The sequence below is a fragment of the Juglans regia genome, chromosome 5 (assembly GCF_001411555.2).
Source record: "Juglans regia cultivar Chandler chromosome 5, Walnut 2.0, whole genome shotgun sequence".
In the NCBI taxonomy this organism is placed as follows: Eukaryota; Viridiplantae; Streptophyta; class Magnoliopsida; order Fagales; family Juglandaceae; genus Juglans; species Juglans regia.
In genome coordinates, this window is record NC_049905.1 from 10,491,161 (window position 1) to 10,509,290 (window position 18,130).

At 35.0% G+C, this 18,130-nt stretch overlaps 1 protein-coding gene across 1 annotated transcript; it reads left to right on the forward strand.

The window, feature by feature from the left end:
• The first annotated feature begins 1,621 nt into the window (after positions 1-1,621).
• Positions 1,622-6,617, forward strand: LOC108980578. The gene is made up of 2 exons (XM_018951536.1): positions 1,622-2,202; positions 6,440-6,617. Exons 1-2 carry the CDS (start codon positions 1,622-1,624, stop codon positions 6,615-6,617), a joined length of 759 nt encoding a protein of 252 aa, XP_018807081.1.
• Positions 6,618-18,130: the final 11,513 nt, after the last annotated feature.

The following is an 18,130-nucleotide window of genomic DNA, read 5'->3' on the forward strand; positions in this document are numbered from 1 at the left end:
TGAACATCAATGTGGGGGATGATTTATCGGAGGAACTGAGGTTTAGGAAAGAACGAAGTGTGGTAGGGAAAGTATGGATGGAGAGAAGACTAAGCCTTGCGGTGCTAGAAACAACTATGGGAAACATTTGGAGGATCAGCCAGCTAGCAAAATTCCAGGAAGTTAGAGTAAACATCTTTGTGATTGTGTTTGCTACTCACACTGATAAATAGAGGGTGGTGGAAGGTAGACCGTGGCTTTTTGACAACCAGGTGTTTGTTTTAATGCAGATTGATGGATACACACCTCCACAGCAGTTGGATTTTGGATATGAAAGATTCTGGGTTTAGCTTCATAATCTACCCCTAGTTTGCATGAACAAGGAGCGAGGAGAGGTCATTGGAGCTACTATTGGCAAGGTGATAAAAGTGGATTGGCAGGATGATGGCAATGGATGGGGAAATTTTCTCAGAGTACTGGCGCAGATAGATGTGTCAAAGGCTTTGGCAAGGGGTTGTACCATCTCTGTTAGAGGGAAGAAATACTGGATACCCCTGAGGTATGAAAAACTTCCACACTTTTGTTTTAAATGTGGGTGCATTGTTCATAAAAAGAATGAGTGTGAGGAGAATGGGAATGGTGGTGATGATCAGTTTGGGGTCTAGCTCAGAGCTAGTCCAAGGTTCAAAATGAGAGAGTTCCAAAAAAAAGGTGTATAAGGTAAATAATAGTAGTTTTGATGTGAATGATGGAGGAGTAGCATGTGTGAAGGGTCTGGGTTCTGAAAAGAGCAATGCTGAGATAGAGGAGGAACTAAAAGTGAGATTGGGAAGGATTGTGAGAAGAGCGGAGATGAGCAAATTGAAATAAGGGATGAGGGGAGCAGTAAGGAAGGGGAGGGTAATACAAATGATGAACCACCAAATGTGATTGAGGAAGTAGTGGTCAGAAGGAAGATGTTAGGGTCCTGGAAGAGAAGGGCAAGAGACATAGGTAAAAGTATGGAAAAGAATTTTGCGGTTACAAAAACAAAATCAAATAGGAAAGAGGCTGTTGAAAGGAAGGGTGGAGTGAGGGAGATAAAGAAACAAAAGAACCAGGGAAGTGCAGGATCAAATGAAGAAGTTTCATAATAGGTGGAGGCTGTTAAGCAGCCCCACCCAACACAATGAAAACTCTAAACTATAACTGCCGAGTACTTGGAAACCCTTGGACAGTTCAAGACATTTACCATTTTGTATTAGATAAGAAACCCAACATAGTTCTCTTAATAGAAACTAAGATGATGAAAGGCAGATGTGAAGGGATTCGGAGAAAGCTGAAGTGTGAAGGTTTTTTTGTAGTTGAAGCAGTTGGAAGGAGTGGGGGTCTAATCATTTTATGGGACCATAATGTCAAAGTAGAGATGGTGAATTATTCACAAAGGCATATAAGTGTTTGGGTAACGAATGAAGGGGAGAATGAGAAGTGGTTGTTGCCTAGATTTTATGGAAATCCTGAGCCAAGTAGAAGGGAAGATTCTTGGACTCTCCTTAATTCACTAAAACCAAATGCAAATACTGGATGGTGTGTTATTGGTGACTTCAGCGAGATTGTGACTCATGATGAAAAATGAGGAGGTAGACAGAGGCAAGAAAGACAAATGGCTAGTTTCAGGGATGCTTTTGAGGGGAGTCGGCTGTTTGATTTGGGATGGAGATTTGATAAATACACTTGGAGCAAAAAACATGAAAATGAGACTTTCACCAAGGAGAGACTTGATAGAGCTGGGATCAATGTAAGATGGAAATGTATTTTTCAAGAGGGTTGGGTAGAAGTGCTGGCAGCTAGAAGTTCTGACCATAGACCTTTACTCTGTATGAACCAGAAGGGAAATGAGGAAAGGAGAGGAAGAAAGTTGTTCAAGTATGAAGCTAGATGGGCTTTAGAGGAGGAATGTGTGGTGGCCTTAAAGAAGGTATGGTATAAGAGGATGATGGAAGATGGCACTCCAAAGAATCTACAAGATAGCCTGACTAACAGTAAAAGAGTTTTTATTAAATGGTGTAGGAAGAATGGGGAAGATAGAGGGAGAGAGTTGAAGCAGAAAACCCAGCTCTTAAAAATGCTCCAAGAAAATGAGAATAGACACAACTCTGGTGAGGTTAAAAGAATACAGCAGGAGATTGGGTTATTGTTAAAGAAAGAAGATTTAAAATTGAGGCAAATGGCTAAAGTGAATTGGTACCAGCTAGGGGATAAAAATACCAAATTTTTCCATAGTTGTGCCAACCTAATGAGAAGGAAAAAAATAATAATTGCAGTTAGGGATGATCAAAACATATGGCACTCTAGACATGAAAATGTGGAAGGAGCTTTCAATAAGTTTTTTGGGAGTTTATTCACATCCTCATCTCCTAGCCGACTGGAGATTGATGACCTTTTCTAAAAGGGAGGTTCAGGATGCTTTAAAGCAGATGGCACCTCTGAAGTCACCTGGCCCAAATGGCTTTGGAGCCTGTTTCTACCAAAGTCATTGGCATATCATTGGTGAGGAAGGCAGCATGACTATTTTATCCTGGTTAAATGGTAATTATTTTGATCATTCAGCCAACTTCACCTACAATGCCCTCATTCCAAAAGTTTCTATTCCTAGACTTGTCAGTGAATATCGACATTTTAGTCTATGTAATGTATCCTATAAGATCATTTCAAAAGTATTAGCTAATAGACTAAAAACTGTATTGGCTGATTTAATCTCCCACAATCAAAGTGCCTTCATCCCCGGGAGATTACGAGTTGATCACTGACAACATTACTGACAACATCATGGTGGCTTACGAGTTGCTGCATTCATGAAGACTGGGAAGAGAGGCAAAGTTGGAAATGTGGCTATAAAACTCGATATGTCTAATGCATATGACAGGATTAAGTGGCCTTACTTGGAAGCAATTATGAATAAGTTGGGTTTCTGTAGAAGATGGGCTGAGCTTATCATGATGTGTGTGTCCTCAGTCTCTTACTCAGTTTTAAATAATGGAGTACCAGGTTCCAAGTTTTCCCCTTTGTTCGCATAAACATATATCTGCAAGTGTACAAAATCGTAACAAATAGTAAAGTGTTTTAAAGAAAACGGTTATCAAACTCACAGGAAATAATTATGCTATTGAGTATTGAAATTGACTAAATTAATTATTATTTGGAAAGTCAAAATTTGAAGAACGGTTTATCTAAATTAAACTGAAGAAAAGAACATTAAAATTAAGATTTTAAAAATAATAAAAATAGATCTAGAGCATTTGACTTTACCTAGCAAATCCCACACAATTTATTCTTCCTTGTTATAGAATCAATTATCCCAAGTTGATGATAAAAATTCCTTAACTATTCAATATTTTCTCTCAAACAATACCAAAAATATCTCCAACTAAAAACTCTATATCTCTATGTGAATTTAACTAATTGGAAACTCATTAAGTTCTTTGAATTTTTTTTGAAAATCACACAAGTCGCAGTAAAGCATCTCTGCTTTCGCTCAACTAATGGTGTTTAATCATAGAGCTTTAATCACAAATCACTTCTCGGTCTCATTGCAATCCAAAAGATAGAACAATAGTTAGATAGAAAATTATAAGTATTAAGAATAAGGAATAAACACTCAATCATAGAAATATTAAAATAAAATAACTTGGAATATAAATTGTGTGTTCAATGCTAGGCTACATCAAAACTCTAGAAAATAAAATTAGTTCATAATGAAATTAAAAAGAAAAATAATAAAACTAGTGTTCTTCGTTGGAGTTAGTTGATTAAGCATGCGGCTCTCGCCTCTGCTTCCCCAAATCTACTTCCTTGAAAGAAACTCAAATAATAAACTCTAAAGTATCAAAACCCAAAAACAAAGACCCCTTATTCATCCCACAAGACGAGATAAAATAGATGTCAAAAATCAAATCCAGAAACAAAATAAATGCGGCTATAATCTAGCCTAAAAATCTGGAAAATAGTTTCCAAAGATAGATGTTAACATAAAAGGAAATTATCCTAAGAATATCGGAATTATCTAAAATGGAAAATTCAATGATATGCAATTTGAATTGCAGAGTTCGGGAGGATTTGGTCGTCAATAGATTGATTATGGAACTCTGAAGGGTCCCACTAGGTATATGTCGTGTGCGCTGAATATAACTGACTGGAAGGTCATAAATGAACGGGCGTGGAGGTCACAAACGAACGAGCCTCTCTCGCCTACGGAGTGGAAAGACTCCCGACCGGAATGAAAGACTCCTCTCACATTTTCTAGTCGTTGCCCATGATGTTGTTTAGGTTAGTCTTTTAAGTTGGTCGTTTAGACTAGTCGCCCAATCTAACTACCTAGAGCCTTGTCGCCAAGTCTTCGCACCTTATGGTCACGAGTCTCATTGCCTACCGAGAGGTAAGTCTTCTCGCCTTTGGGCAAGAAAGATATCTTTGCTGCCAACGGGACGAGGTTCCTCGCCCAAATCTCATCGACACTCTTCAAATCTTGCTGCCTCTCATCGGTCTAGATTCGTAGTCTCTTCTTTTGTACCAAAATGTTCTCATTTTGCACTAAGTCTTCTCATTCCTTCAAATCTAAGAAAATATATAAAAATATGTAAAAATAAAATAAAATCAATATTCAAATCTAAGAAAATATATAAAAATATGTAGAAATAAAATAAAATCAATAGTATTGAAGGAAAAATGATATTTTTCATAAATAAAAGAGTGATAAAAATCACATAAAAATAACATTTATCACCCTTCAAGAGGTTTGAGACAGGGAGACCCCTTGTCTCCCTACCTTTTTATATTCTGTGTTGAAGGTTTATCTTCTCTTCTCAATGCCTCTAATTTGAAAGGGGATACAAGGGGGTTGTAGTGGCTAAGGGAGGAACTAGAGTAAACCACTTACTGTTTGCTGACGATTGTGTACTACTAGGCAGAGCAAAAGTATAAGAAGGGAAAAAGCTGCAAGCTATGTTACTGGTCTATGAAAAAGCCTCGGGTCAGGTTTTGAACAAAGATGAATCTGTCCTGTTCTTTAGTTCTAACACTACTTCAAGAGAGAAAGAATTGATAAGAGAAGAATGTGGAGTTGTGATGGTTAGTTGCTATGAAAAATATATGGGCCTGCTCTCAGTAGTGGGAAGATCAAAGTACTTAACTTTTAGATGCATAAAAGAAAGAGTGTGGAAGAAGATTAACAACTAGAAAAATTCATTCCTATCTTCTGCAGGAAAGGAGATACTTATTAAGGTAGTCCTTCAAGTTGTGCCCACATACATCATGAGTGTTTTTCACTTTTCAAAACAGTTGTGTAATGAGCTAAATGGTATGTTTGCAAAATTTTGATGGTGCAACCAACACAAGAACAATGGTATACATTGGAGCGGGTGGGAGTCTTTGGGAAAGCAAAAAAGTATGGGAGGATTGGACTTTAGACATGTGGAATGCTTCAATAAAGCTTTGTTGGCTAAGCAGGGATGGAGGTTTTTAAATAACCCCAACATCTTGGCTGCCAACATTTACAAATAGACATACTCCAGAGGGACATCCCTGTTGGAGGCTAAGCTGGGTTTGAAACCATCTTTCATATGGAGGAGAGTGTGGAAGGCTTTATGTCTGATAAAGGAAGGGCTGAGATGGAGGGTGAGGAATGGTAAAAGTATTAGAATATGGGGGCAAAAATGGATATCATCGCCTGTTTCTTATTGTGCTCAGTAACCGGTGTCGATGTTAGATGGGGATGCTAAAGTGGAGGAGTTGATACAGCAGAATATAGGAGAGTGGAATGAGGTATTTGTCAAAAACATTTTTAATGAAGATGAGGCTAAACAAATTTTAAGTATTCCCCCAAGTAAAACGAATATAGAAGATAAAATGGTATGGGGACCATCCAAGAAGGGACTTTTTTTGTAAAAAGTGCCTACTACATGGAGGTTGAGAGGAGAAGAGTTATCAGAGAAGAGCTATAAGAGGAAAAACCTCAAGAAGAGAAGGAGTAGACATTAGATGGAAAGGTATATGGGAGCTGAACATACTAGAGAAGGTAAAATTATTTTTATGGATGGCAGGGAATGACTTTCTACCCACAAGGAAGAAGTTATACTCGAAGAAGTTGGTGGATAGTGATCTCTGTCCAATTTGTAAAAAGGAGGGAGATGATGTTATGCATGTTTTATGGAAGTGTACTGAAACCAACGATGTGTGGCCAGAGTCATTGATTAGAATTCAAAAATGGTGTACTGAGGAAGATGACTTACTAGATCTCTAGGAAAAAATGATGATGAAACTGCCAAAAGCTGAATTAGAAGAAATAGCAACTGTCATGAAGGGTCTGTGGCTAAGAAGAAACCAACTCATTTTTTATACTTGTTTCAAAAAAGCCTGGGCAAGTCTTAAGTATTGTAAGGGGGGAGGTAAAAGACTTTCAAAGGGCTCAAAGCTTAATATGCAGGAACCAACCTAGCCCAGCTACTGCAAGGCATGTGAGGCAAGTAAAGAGGAAGAAACTGAGAGAAAATTGTGTGAAAGCCAATTGGGATGCAGCAATTGACCAAAGGAAGAGAAGGATGGGAGTAGGAATTGTTATAAGGGACGAGAAGGGGGAAGTTTTAGCAGCTATATGCGTTTAGAATGGGCATGCACAACAAGTAGCAACAATAAAGGGTTTAGCCTTGTGGAAGCTATGGAGATTTGCAGTGACCTTAACTTTAGCAGGGTTGTTTTCAAAGGAGATGCTCACGTCATTGTCAAGGCCATTAATGAAGAATTTCTAAATTATGAGATAGTGATTGTAACGCCCCAATGGAAGGCCCAAACCACATGGCCTATACTCCAAAAGGACTAATCAATGATACAATTGGAGCTCCACTAGAACCTTATAAAGAGCAAGAACTTCTCCTTCCCAAGTAATGTGGGATCTCATACACCACCTACTCTTATCCATATTATATGGGATATCACAATCTACCCCCCTTAAATTCCCGACGTCCTCGTCGGGCCTGTCCATTGTAGGTGGCACGGCTCAAGTCCCACATTTCTGGTTGAGATAGGCTCTGATACCATTTGTAACGCCCTAATGGAAGGCCCAAACCACATGGCCTATACTCCAAAAGGACTAGTCAATGATACAATTGGAGCCCCACTAGAACCTTATAAAGAGCAAGAACTTCTCCTTCTCAAGCAATGTGGGATCCCATACACCACCTACCATTATCCATATCATATGGGGTATCACAATTTCCTGTGTTTCTCTCTCTCTCATTAGTGGACCTCTTTCTCATCGCTCTATCCCTCTGTATTCAGCCACCCAGCTGCCAACGTATCCACCGAAGCCGCTCAGCTTCGACCGAATCCCTGGTGTGGCCTCCTTCCTCGGTGAGCCTTGTCGCTGCCTCCTTTTTCAAACTTGAAAACAAGTTTCAGTTTTTGTGGATCCCGTTTGTGTTGTTAGCATTTAGTTGGTTTAAATTTCCAGTTTTAGTGAATTTCCAGCGCAAGCAAGTGTGGTTCCAGTAACTTGTTGCCTTGCACTTAGAGGTATTTTGCTCTTTACGTAAGGTTAGGGAAGCTTAGATCTAGGGTATTACGATTTTACCCTTGAGTTACAAGCCAAAGCATTAGGTGGTTTGAGTTTATATATTTTTTTTTCGGTTGGGTAGGGTTGTCTTTTACGAAGGGTTTTATGATGGCAGATAAGTCTTTTTAATGTTAGTCAAAAATATTTCTTAAATGCTTTAAATTTGTTATTTCTTTCAAAGGAATAATTGGTAAGGTTGTGTTTTTACTATGACTTAGTTTATTATATGGTTGCTGTATAATTTAAAATATTTTGTTATAATTATATTATCTAGTATTAGATTTTATAATTACGCTTCAATAGTAAACAAGTTAGTTTTTTTAAATGTTTTTAGTTGAAGTTATTAAATGGACATTGCCAATTTTAGAAAGGGATGATATATGTTTGGGCTTTTGGGGGTTTTAGGTTTTGAGGAATTAAAATAGGTTATTTTATAAGCCTAGGCTTAAATATCGAAATACGTGATTGATTGAAAATTTACGGGAATTACTTGATTATTTGATAGGTGACGATTGTTAATTGTTCGACATTTTGGGGAAAATTCTGAAAAGTTAAGAAATTCAGGTAAGCGGGGTTCTTATGCTAGATTTTGCATTAAATAAAATGAACTGAGGTTCTTTTTGAAAAATGTGAATGTTCTGCTATGAAAAGAAATTTGAAAACAACCTCAGATATTTGTTCTGCATTACTCATGAGATTCTGTTTAAGAAGAACGTATTTTCTGTCATGACTGGTGTAGACATGAGCCTATTTTTGACATTCTGTTTCTAAACTTTGAAAAAAATAGCGAATATTAAATTTTGTGCATAAATTATGTTGTGCTATGATTTTGTTCAGTACTCTGTTTGGATAAGACGTGATTTCTGAAAACCTTTGGCATGACTCTCTGATTCTGAATTTGATTCTGTTTTCGCTCTATTCAATTACGGCCCTGTCACGAGTGATAATAGTGGTATACGGCCCAACCACGGGTTACAATAGTGGATACGGCCCAACCACGAGTAATAATAGTGGATACGGCCCAATTACGGGTTATAATAGTGGATACGGCCCAACCACGGGTAATAATAGTGGATACGGCCCTGCCACGGGTTATAGTAGTGGTCTCTGTTTTGAGTGCACACCTTGGTGACAGAGTGTTTTATGTTCTTCTTGGCTATCCGCAGATGCACAACCCTACCACGGGGGTTATACATGGCCTCTGTTTTGATATGATGTTCTGATGATGATGATGATCTTTTATGCTATGCCAAAGAATATTTTCAATGAAATTATTTCTAAATCTTCACTCTGATATTTCGATAACATGTTCTGCTTCCGCACTCTGAAAATGAAAATATTTTGTTCTGCATTCTGGTTTCTGTAAATGCTCATGTTTATACACTGGTATATGTACTCTGCTTACTGAGTTGTTGATAACTCACCACTTATCTCCATATATTTTTTAGATAATTTTAATGGTTCAGCTGGGGAGTAAGAGTAGAAAGTTTAGCAACGTGTGATAATCGTAGTGGAATAAGTGCCTGAGGGTATAAATGCTTATTTGAGAGTCGTAGTTAGTAAACTGATTTATTTTTCGAGTTTTTGGAGAATTTCTAATTTATGTTATTGGGGATTTCTTTATTGTCGCCATGGAGGAACTTAGATTTTTGGTTTGATTAAGTGTATTAATATTTTATGAGATTTTCTGGAGTTTATAGTTGTGTTATTTAAGTTAATTTTAAGTATTCAGAGCTAACTCTCCGGACCTCTGGGAACGGGGCGTTACAGTTGGTATCAGAGCCAGGTTTGAATTCTGCATACTATAAACCTTGGAGGTTTAGATATCTGTGGGTTTACAAAGAAATTTCAGAGCTGAGTTGTAGAATTTTAAAGAATAAGAGACGATTATGTGGATAGTTAAGGTTTTAGATTTTGCAATACTTTGTAATTGCGTTTTTGAGATTTGAGGTTTAGGGATTTTATATCCAACGGACTTAATTTGTGGAATATAGGAGATTATATTTAGAAAGATTAATTTAAGGTTTAGACTTTGAGGTTTAGATTCTAAGACATAAGGCAGTTTAGAGCCAGGTCGGGCTTACAATTATAGAGGGTAGGAAAGACTTTATGAGTTGATTAAAGACTATTTTCATCTATTTATTTGTTACTTGTTTTAAAATATTTTAGCTGGTATTTATGTTTTACATGTTTTGTTTTCTTCCCTAGAACTTTTAACTGAGTTTAAGAAGTTCAGGATGGCTGCTCGGCGTCGAGTTCAAAACCTTGAAGATTTGAACAAAAACAACAATGAGAGAGGCTGCACGTTCGAGCAATTTAATCGCATTCATCCGCCCACCTTTGATGGAAGGGGCGATTCCAATGTAGCTGAGGATTGGATTCAAGACATCAAAGAGATATTCGGTGTTTTGGAGTGCACCGATCAACAGAAAGTTCGTTTTGCAGCTTTTAAATTGATCGGAGAAGCGAAGAGATGGTGGAACTCTGAGAAAGCCATCAGAGAAGCTGGTGGAACTGGAGAAGTGAGCTGGCCTCACTTTAAGCAAAACTTCTTCGACCGTTTCTTTCCGAAAGCAGACCGGGAAGCTAGAGCTCGAGAGTTTACTAACTTGGTGCAAGGGACCATGACGGTACGCCAGTATGTTGCAAAATTTGCAGACTTGTCACGCTTCACCTCATTTTTTATTCCCGATGAGGAGAAGAAAACCCGAAGGTTTGAAGAGGGTTTAAATCATCGGATCTACGAACGGGTTATGGTTTTACAAATTCAAAACTTTTCAGACTTGATACATAAAGCGATGCTAGTGGAGCAGAATCTTAAGAGAAGTGCTGAGTTGCAGGAACAGAGAAAGAGAGCTACTCTACATGGATCCTCTAGTATGGATCAAGGGCCATGGAAGAAGAGAAATGATGGGAGCAGCTCGGCACAAAAGCAAATGCAAGGTTATCAATCAAATAACCCCTGCAAGTTTTGTAACCACGTACACACTGGGGAGTGTAGAAAGGAAAATGGGTCATGCTTCCGATGTGGAAAGACTGGCCATTTCATCAGAGAATGCCCATTACTGTCAGACGACAAGAATAAGACCAACACACCTCCAGGTCCCCGTCAGACGACACAGGGAAACAATCAACGTAGAATGGGACCAGCTCGAGTGTTTGCATTGACAGCTAAAGATGTTGAGGACGATAACAATGCGATCACAGGTACCCCACTATTTTTTTTTTCTCCTTGAAAGCTTTTGTTTTAGTTGAGTTGGAATTAATCATGATTGCATGAAACTTTTCTAGTTGTATAATTTATAATATTGTGGTTTGGTTGGAAAGGTTTTCAAATGGACTAGACCCAATATTTTTTATCTACGAGGCTCTAGCTTTTGGTGTTTGATGAGTTAGTATGTGTTTTGGAAGTGAGGAGTTTAGGAAAATTTATGGTTGGAAGTAGATCTTCTAAGGATTCGGGAATACGTGACTTGAGTTACCTAGGACTTAATTTTGGAGCATTTGATTGTACTATTATTTGGAGGTTTAAATATTATTTTGGGAGTTCTCTTTTAGTTATTTGTGAGGCTTAGCTGGTAAAGACTGATTAAATGTGGAGGTTAGTTCTTTTCCGATGTATGTGTTTGAGATTCAATGTTTTAGGACTATAAGTTGTTACAGTGAGCAGCGGAAGCGTGGTTGTAATGATATAATAGTTTGAGAGTGTATTTCGTTATTTATTGAGGTTTTATATTAGGTGGAGATTTTGGAATTTATTAGTTGGTCTTTAATTACATTATGGAGGTTTATATTCTAAATTTGATAAGGCAGTGTGTGCAAACGTGTATGGCTAAGGATAATATAGGAGAATATAATCGATAATATTGGAGAGCTAGGATTTGAAATATTAGGTTCAACAATTTTGGGATTATTTATTAAGTGCAGCAATATAATCGACGTTTGGGGTAGGCATGAGATGTTTGTAGTGGATAAATATTTAGGTTTTGCTTATGGTACTAGCAAATTTCGAGGACGAAATTTTTTTAAGCAGGGGAGAATGTAACACCCGGACTCAGAATTTGTATGGTTGGACCTTGGTTTTTTTTTTTTTGGTTTCTAGGTTATGGATCGAGTAGTGTTTTATTTTTTTTTATTTAGCGTTTGGCCCATCAGTTGCGGATTAAGGCCGCACCCGTTTGACTAAATCTTAGAAAACCTATCGGTTTTTGAGGTAGCTGTTTCCCCTCACCCGCACGACTCTCGTCCCAGCCGCATGCACGTCCCTCATGCTCGTCCCTCGTCCGTTTGGTTTTCATCTAGGGTTTTCGCAGTATAATTTAGTCGCTTGTTTTTTTTTTCCATGCTAGTAAAACTATTGCCCAAAACACAAACCGCCACACCACTTTGAATCGCAAGCCAGCCCTCCATCGTCCATACTGCTGCCACCAGCAACCTCCGAGCCCAGCTCAAACGAAACCGACGCAACCCGTGCACTGCATCTCCACGGATCGTGGCTCTTCCGCCGTACACCACAGTCACCATCTTTAACTGGCCTGTCTTTCCCTCAGCCTCCATGCATGAAGCCGCCAAGGTTATTACAGTGAACCCGTAGCCCCCACGGTCTCATTGTCCCCTGTTTTAGCCACCCAAAAACAGAGTAAGGAAATCACCTCGCTTCCCCAGTTTTTCAGCCTCGATAGACGACGGAGAACCACCCAGCCAACCTCAAACCGTCGTCTAAATACACTTCGTCAGCCTTGATCAGTTGTACGTTCAGCATCAGCACGGTAAGCCATGCCGAAACTACCCCCTGCCTCTCACGTATATTTTTTTTCTCTCTGTGTTTCTCTCTCTCTCCTTAGTGGACCTCTTTCTCATCGCTCTATCCCTCTGTATTCAGCCACCCAGCTGCCAACGTATCCACCGAAGCCGCTCAACTTCGACCGAATCCCTAGTGTGGCCTCCTTCCTCGGTGAGCCTCGTCGCTGCCTCCTTTTTCAAACTTGAAAACAAGTTTCAATTTTTGTGGATCCCGTTTGTGTTGTTAGTGTTTAGTTGGTTTAAATTTCCAGTTTTAGTGAATTTCCAGTGCATGCAAGTTTGGTTCCAGTAACTTGTTGCCTTGCACTTAGAGGTATTTTGCTCTTTACGTAAGGTTAGGGAAGCTTAGATCTAGGGTATTACGATTTTCCCCTTGAGTTACAAGCCAAAGCGTTAGGTGGTTTGAGTTTATATTTTTTTTTTCGGTTGGGTTGGGTTGTCTTTTACAAAGGGTTTTATGATGGCAAATAAGTCTTTTTAATGTTAGTCAAAAATGTTTCTTAAATGCTTAAAATTTGTTATTTCTTTCAAAGGAACAATCAGTAAGGTTGTGTTTTTACTATGACTTAGTTTATTATATGGTTGCTGTATAATTTAAAATATTTTGTTATAATTATATTATCTAGTATTAGATTTTATAATTACGCTTCAATAGTAAACAAGTTAGTTTTTTTAAATGTTTTTAGTCGAAGTTATTAAATTGACATTGCCAATTTTAGAAAGGGATGATATATGTTTGGGCTTTTGGGGGTTTTAGGTTTTGAGGAATTAAAATAGGTTATTTTATAAGCCTAGGCTTAAATACTGAAATACGTGATTGATTGAAAATTTACGGGAATTACTTGATTATTTGATAGGTGACGATTGTTAATTGTTCGACATTTTGAGGAAAATTCTGAAAAGTTAAGAAATTCAGGTAAGCGGGGTTCCTATGCTAGACTTTGCATTAAATAAAATGAACTGAGGTTCTTTTTGGAAAATGTGAATGTTCTGCTATGAAAAGAAATTTGAAAACAACCTCAGATATTTGTTCTGCATTACTCATGAGATTCTGTTTAAGAAGAACGTATTTTCTGTCATGACTAGTGTAGACATGAGCCTATTTTTGACATTCTGTTTCTGAACTTTGAAAAAAAGAGCGAATATTAAATTTTGTGCATAAATTATGTTGTGCTATGATTTTGTTCAATACTCTGTTTGGATAAAACGTGATTTCTGAAAACCTTTGGCATGACTCTCTGATTTTGAATGTGATTCTATTTTCGCTCTATTCAGTTACGGCCCTGTCATGAGTGATAATAGTGGTATACGGCCCAACCACGGTTTACAATAGTGAATACTGCCCAACCACGGGTAATAATAGTGGATACGGCCCAACCACGGGTTATAATAGTGGATACGGCCCAACCACGGGTAATAATAGTGGATACGGCCCTGCCACGGGTTATAGTAGTGGTCTCTGTTTTGAGTGCACACCTTGGTGACAGAGTGTTTTATGTTCTGCTTGGCTATCCGCAGATGCACAACCCTACCACGGGGGTTATACATGGCCTCTGTTTTGATATGATGTTCTGATGATGATGATGATCTTTTATGCTATGCCAAATAATATTTTCAATGAAATTATTTCTAAATCTTCACTCTGATATTTCGATAACATGTTCTGCTTCCGCACTCTGAAAATGAAAATGTTTTGTTCTGCATTCTTGTTTCTGTAAATGCTCATGTTTATACACTGGTATATGTACTCTGCTTACTGAGTTGTTGATAACTCACCACTTATCTCCATATATTTTTCAGATAATTTTGATGGTTCAACTGGGGAGCAAGAGTAGAAAGTTTAGCAACGTGAAATGATCGTAGTGGAATAAGTGCCTGAGGGTACAAATGCTTATTTGAGAGTCGTAGTTAGTAAACTGATTTATTTTTCGGGTATTTGATTTGATGAGTTGAGAATGTTTTCGAGTTTTTGGAAAATTTCTAATTTATGTTATTGGGGATTTCTTTATTATCGTCAAAGAGGAACTTAGATTTTTTGTTTGATTAAGTGTATTAATATTTTATGAGATTTTCTGGAGTTTATAGTTGTGTTATTTAAGTTAATTTTAAGTATTAAGAGTTAACTCTCCGGACCTCTGAAAACGGGGCGTTACAGTGATTGAAGATGCAGAGAAGATGCTCAAAAATAGGATAGATTGGAAAGTACAATTTGTGCATATAAATTCTAATGAGGTAGCTCATATACTTGCAAAAAATCTCTAAGTTTAGAGTCTAAACAGATATGAATAGAAGAATTTCCTGATTGTATTAGTCAAATTCTAGAAAACGACATGAGTTGTAATGACAACAATTATTATCAATGAATATAGGATGATACGGTTTGATTAAAAAAAAAAAAAAAGTTACAACAAACAGTTTTTTTTTTTTATCAAACTTGATAATTAGTCATATTGAAGTTTCAGTGTGAATAAAATAAAATAAAAATGCATCTTATTTCCAGTTCATGTGCTTTCTTCACGAAGAAAAAGAAAAAAGAAACCAATTGATCAAGAGACTTAGGAGAGATATGAGCATAAAAAATTATTATGGGGTTAAACATTTTTATATTTTTAAGAAATGGAAAAATTTTACAAAAAAAAAAATGGGCTTTTTGAAATTTATATCTTCAAATATTAAAAAATTTTGGGGCCGGGTTTTAAATTCTTTTAGGTGTGCATAAATGTTCATTTTTCTATTTTTGAGGAAATTTTTGGATTTTAAGAAACTGATTTTTTTTTTCATATTTCGTGCAGTCTCAAGAATTCTAAATAGAGTTAGAAGAGACTTTTTCAAAAATATTTGACAAGTTTCAAGAAGGTTTTCATATATTTGAAAGGATAAAAAATATTTTTTTAACTTTTATTTAAGTTAAATAAATAAAAGTCTAGTTACAACTTTTATTAAAAAACCAAATTATCTCATCTAAACTATTTCATATAATCATTATAATTTTTTTAAATTTTCATATAAAATATAATAAATTTTTTAATTTTTTAAAATATCAAAATAAAATAATATTAAAAAATTATATTATAATAATATTTTATTTAATTTTAAATAAAATATTTTATTTTATTTTATTTGATCTGTATAACAGAATAAGGCTTAAGAGGGTCTCTAGCAACGCCCAACGCCAAAAAAATTATATATCCCTTCTAGCCCCCAACTACATTCCTCCGGAAAATGTTCTTTCAAGTTTTGTCGAAGAATAATATAGCTAGGAATCGATAAGATATTAAAGCTATTAGTAGGCTGGTAATGTTTCGTACCTTCGTATTTATGACATGATTCCTTTTAAAAATGAGATATACAATTTTTTTTATATAATCATATTTTAAAAATTTTTAAAAATTAATATTATTTTAAAATTATAAAATTAATGTCACCACGTCCAAACTATTTGATCTTTTTTGTTAGATCAAATTTAGAGCAAATTGTCTCTTAAACTTAGAGAACCGTGACAACTTCATTTGTCTCTTAACTTTTAGATACCATCTAAGTAGGGGAGATGAGTGAGAAATAAGAGAATAAGATGAGGAGGATGAGAAAAAAAAGAAGAAGAATGATGAGGTTGTCGTGGGTTAAGGGGGGATGAGAGATTAGAGAAAAATGAGAGAGAAATAAAAGAAAGTGAAGAAGAATTGAGAATAAAAAAGATCTATAGGTATTATATATAATATTATTATTCTTGTTAAACTAAATTAATTATTTTACTCATCATTCATATACCACATATTTAATAAAAATAAAAAATAAAAAAATTATATGTAATATATAGTGTGTAGTATAAAAATAATGAATAAAATCTTTTCTTAGTTTTACATGTTATAACCCTTCTGCCTGTCCAGTATTATTGTGTAAATTGTTTGCCCGATACAAAGCGAACCATACAGATGGTCAAAAAATAGGAGAAAAATATTTTTATGATGAGACTCACACAAAAAATATTAAACTCAATTAATATCGTAGAATCTATGTGTTTCTTTCATTCTAAATTCTAAGATTTGGGTAAAAATATTTAAAATACGAAGCAACAATGGTTTCCATATGCAAATGGTATTGTCTTAATTTCTTGAGTTACTTTTTATTGGATTAAAAAAATGAGAAATGATATTTTCAGTTCTATGTGTGCAGACCCTTTCATACTTCATTTGAAAAAATGAATAAATCTGAGATTACATGAAAAAAAATATTTTTTAAATTATGAATTCTACTTTTTTTTAAATGGAGTGCGTGAGATTTGTACATTGTATAACTAATGTTAATCTAAAACTGTATCTGATATTACTCATTTTTAATTTAGTATTTATTATTGTTCATATAGTATTATGTATAAAGTGAGCACTTGATATAAATGTTATGCTATATAAAATTTACTTTATCCATCTTCTTGCTAATTTTTAAATGTTTACTAAATATGAAATTGATTCCTTTGCCTTCTAATTGCACCTTTTACCCGATGAAATTTGAAAGAAGGATCAAATTAGCTCATAATTTTTCAATCTATTAATAAATCATTATAAGCATCACATCAACACTAATAACTATTCAACACGTCAAGTGCTCAGCCATATTGTGTGCACCAATGGTAAAGAAACAATATAAAATTTTCAAAAAAAATAATAATATCAAATATAAATTTTAAATAGATAAATCTCATATAAATTTTTTTATAAAAAAATAAATTTTATTAATAAATAATAATTTTTTTATTTTTTAATATAAAATTTATATTTTTACAAAAATTTATATGAAACTTATTTATTTAAAACGTATACAAACCATTCCTAAAAAATTAAAAATAATCATTCAAAAAGTCACAAGAATCTAAAAAAGACAAAAAATGAAAGCAAACTAAAATACAAATAAAAAAAACAAAAAATATATATAACTTAAAGTAATTAGTGTTAGAGTAGATTTGGTTGTTAAAGTGAGTTGAGTTGAGATGATAAAATATTGTTAGAATATTATTGTTTATTATTATTATTATTTTAGGATTTGAAAAAGTTGAATTGTTTATTATATTTTATTTAGGATTTAAAAAAGTTGTAATGATGAGTTAAAATGAGCTCAACTTCTAAACAAAGCCTTAGGTTGTATTTGGATGTTGAAGTGAGTTGAGTTGAGATGATAAAATATTATTAGAATATTATATTTTAAATTTATTATTATTATTTTAGAATTTGAAAAAGTTGAATTGTTTATTATATTTTGTATTGAAATTTGAAAAAGTTATAATGATAAATTGAGATGAGTTTAGATGAATTAAGTAACCAAACGAATCCTTAATGTGTAGTATTTTCCTTGGTATTAAAAAATCTTCATTAGTATTAAGTTGCGTTTGGATGTTGAAGTGAGTTGAGTTGAGTTGAGATGATAAAATATTATTAGAATATTATTTTTTAATATTATTATTATTTTAGGATTTAAAAAAGTTGAATTATTTATTATATTTTATGTTAGGATTTAAAAAAATTGTAATAATGAGTTGAGATGAGTTGAAAGATGTTTAGTAACCAAACGAAGTCTTAATATAGTGTTCTTAAAAAATTATTAAGAAACTTTCAATATATTGATTTAAATAATTTTTTGAGTTTGAACTAAGTATAAAAGGAGGAAAAGAGAGAGAGAGAGAGAGAGAAATTAGAGTGAAAAAGATGAGATCCATGCAGCCTAACGTTCAGTTGACTCGGGGCAGTAAAAGCATTTGTATAATAAATTCTC

What these genes read in the sequence shown, in the direction of transcription:
- LOC108980578 (XM_018951536.1), top strand. Translation starts at nt 1,622, where the DNA reads ATGGCTAGTTTCAGGGATGCTTTTGAGGGGAGTCGGCTGTTTGATTTG. An exon ending in CAAATGGCTAAAGTGAATTG is followed by an intron (nt 2,203 to 6,439) that starts GTACCAGCTAGG and finishes CTTAATATGCAG; the next exon opens with GAACCAACCTAGCCCAGCTA.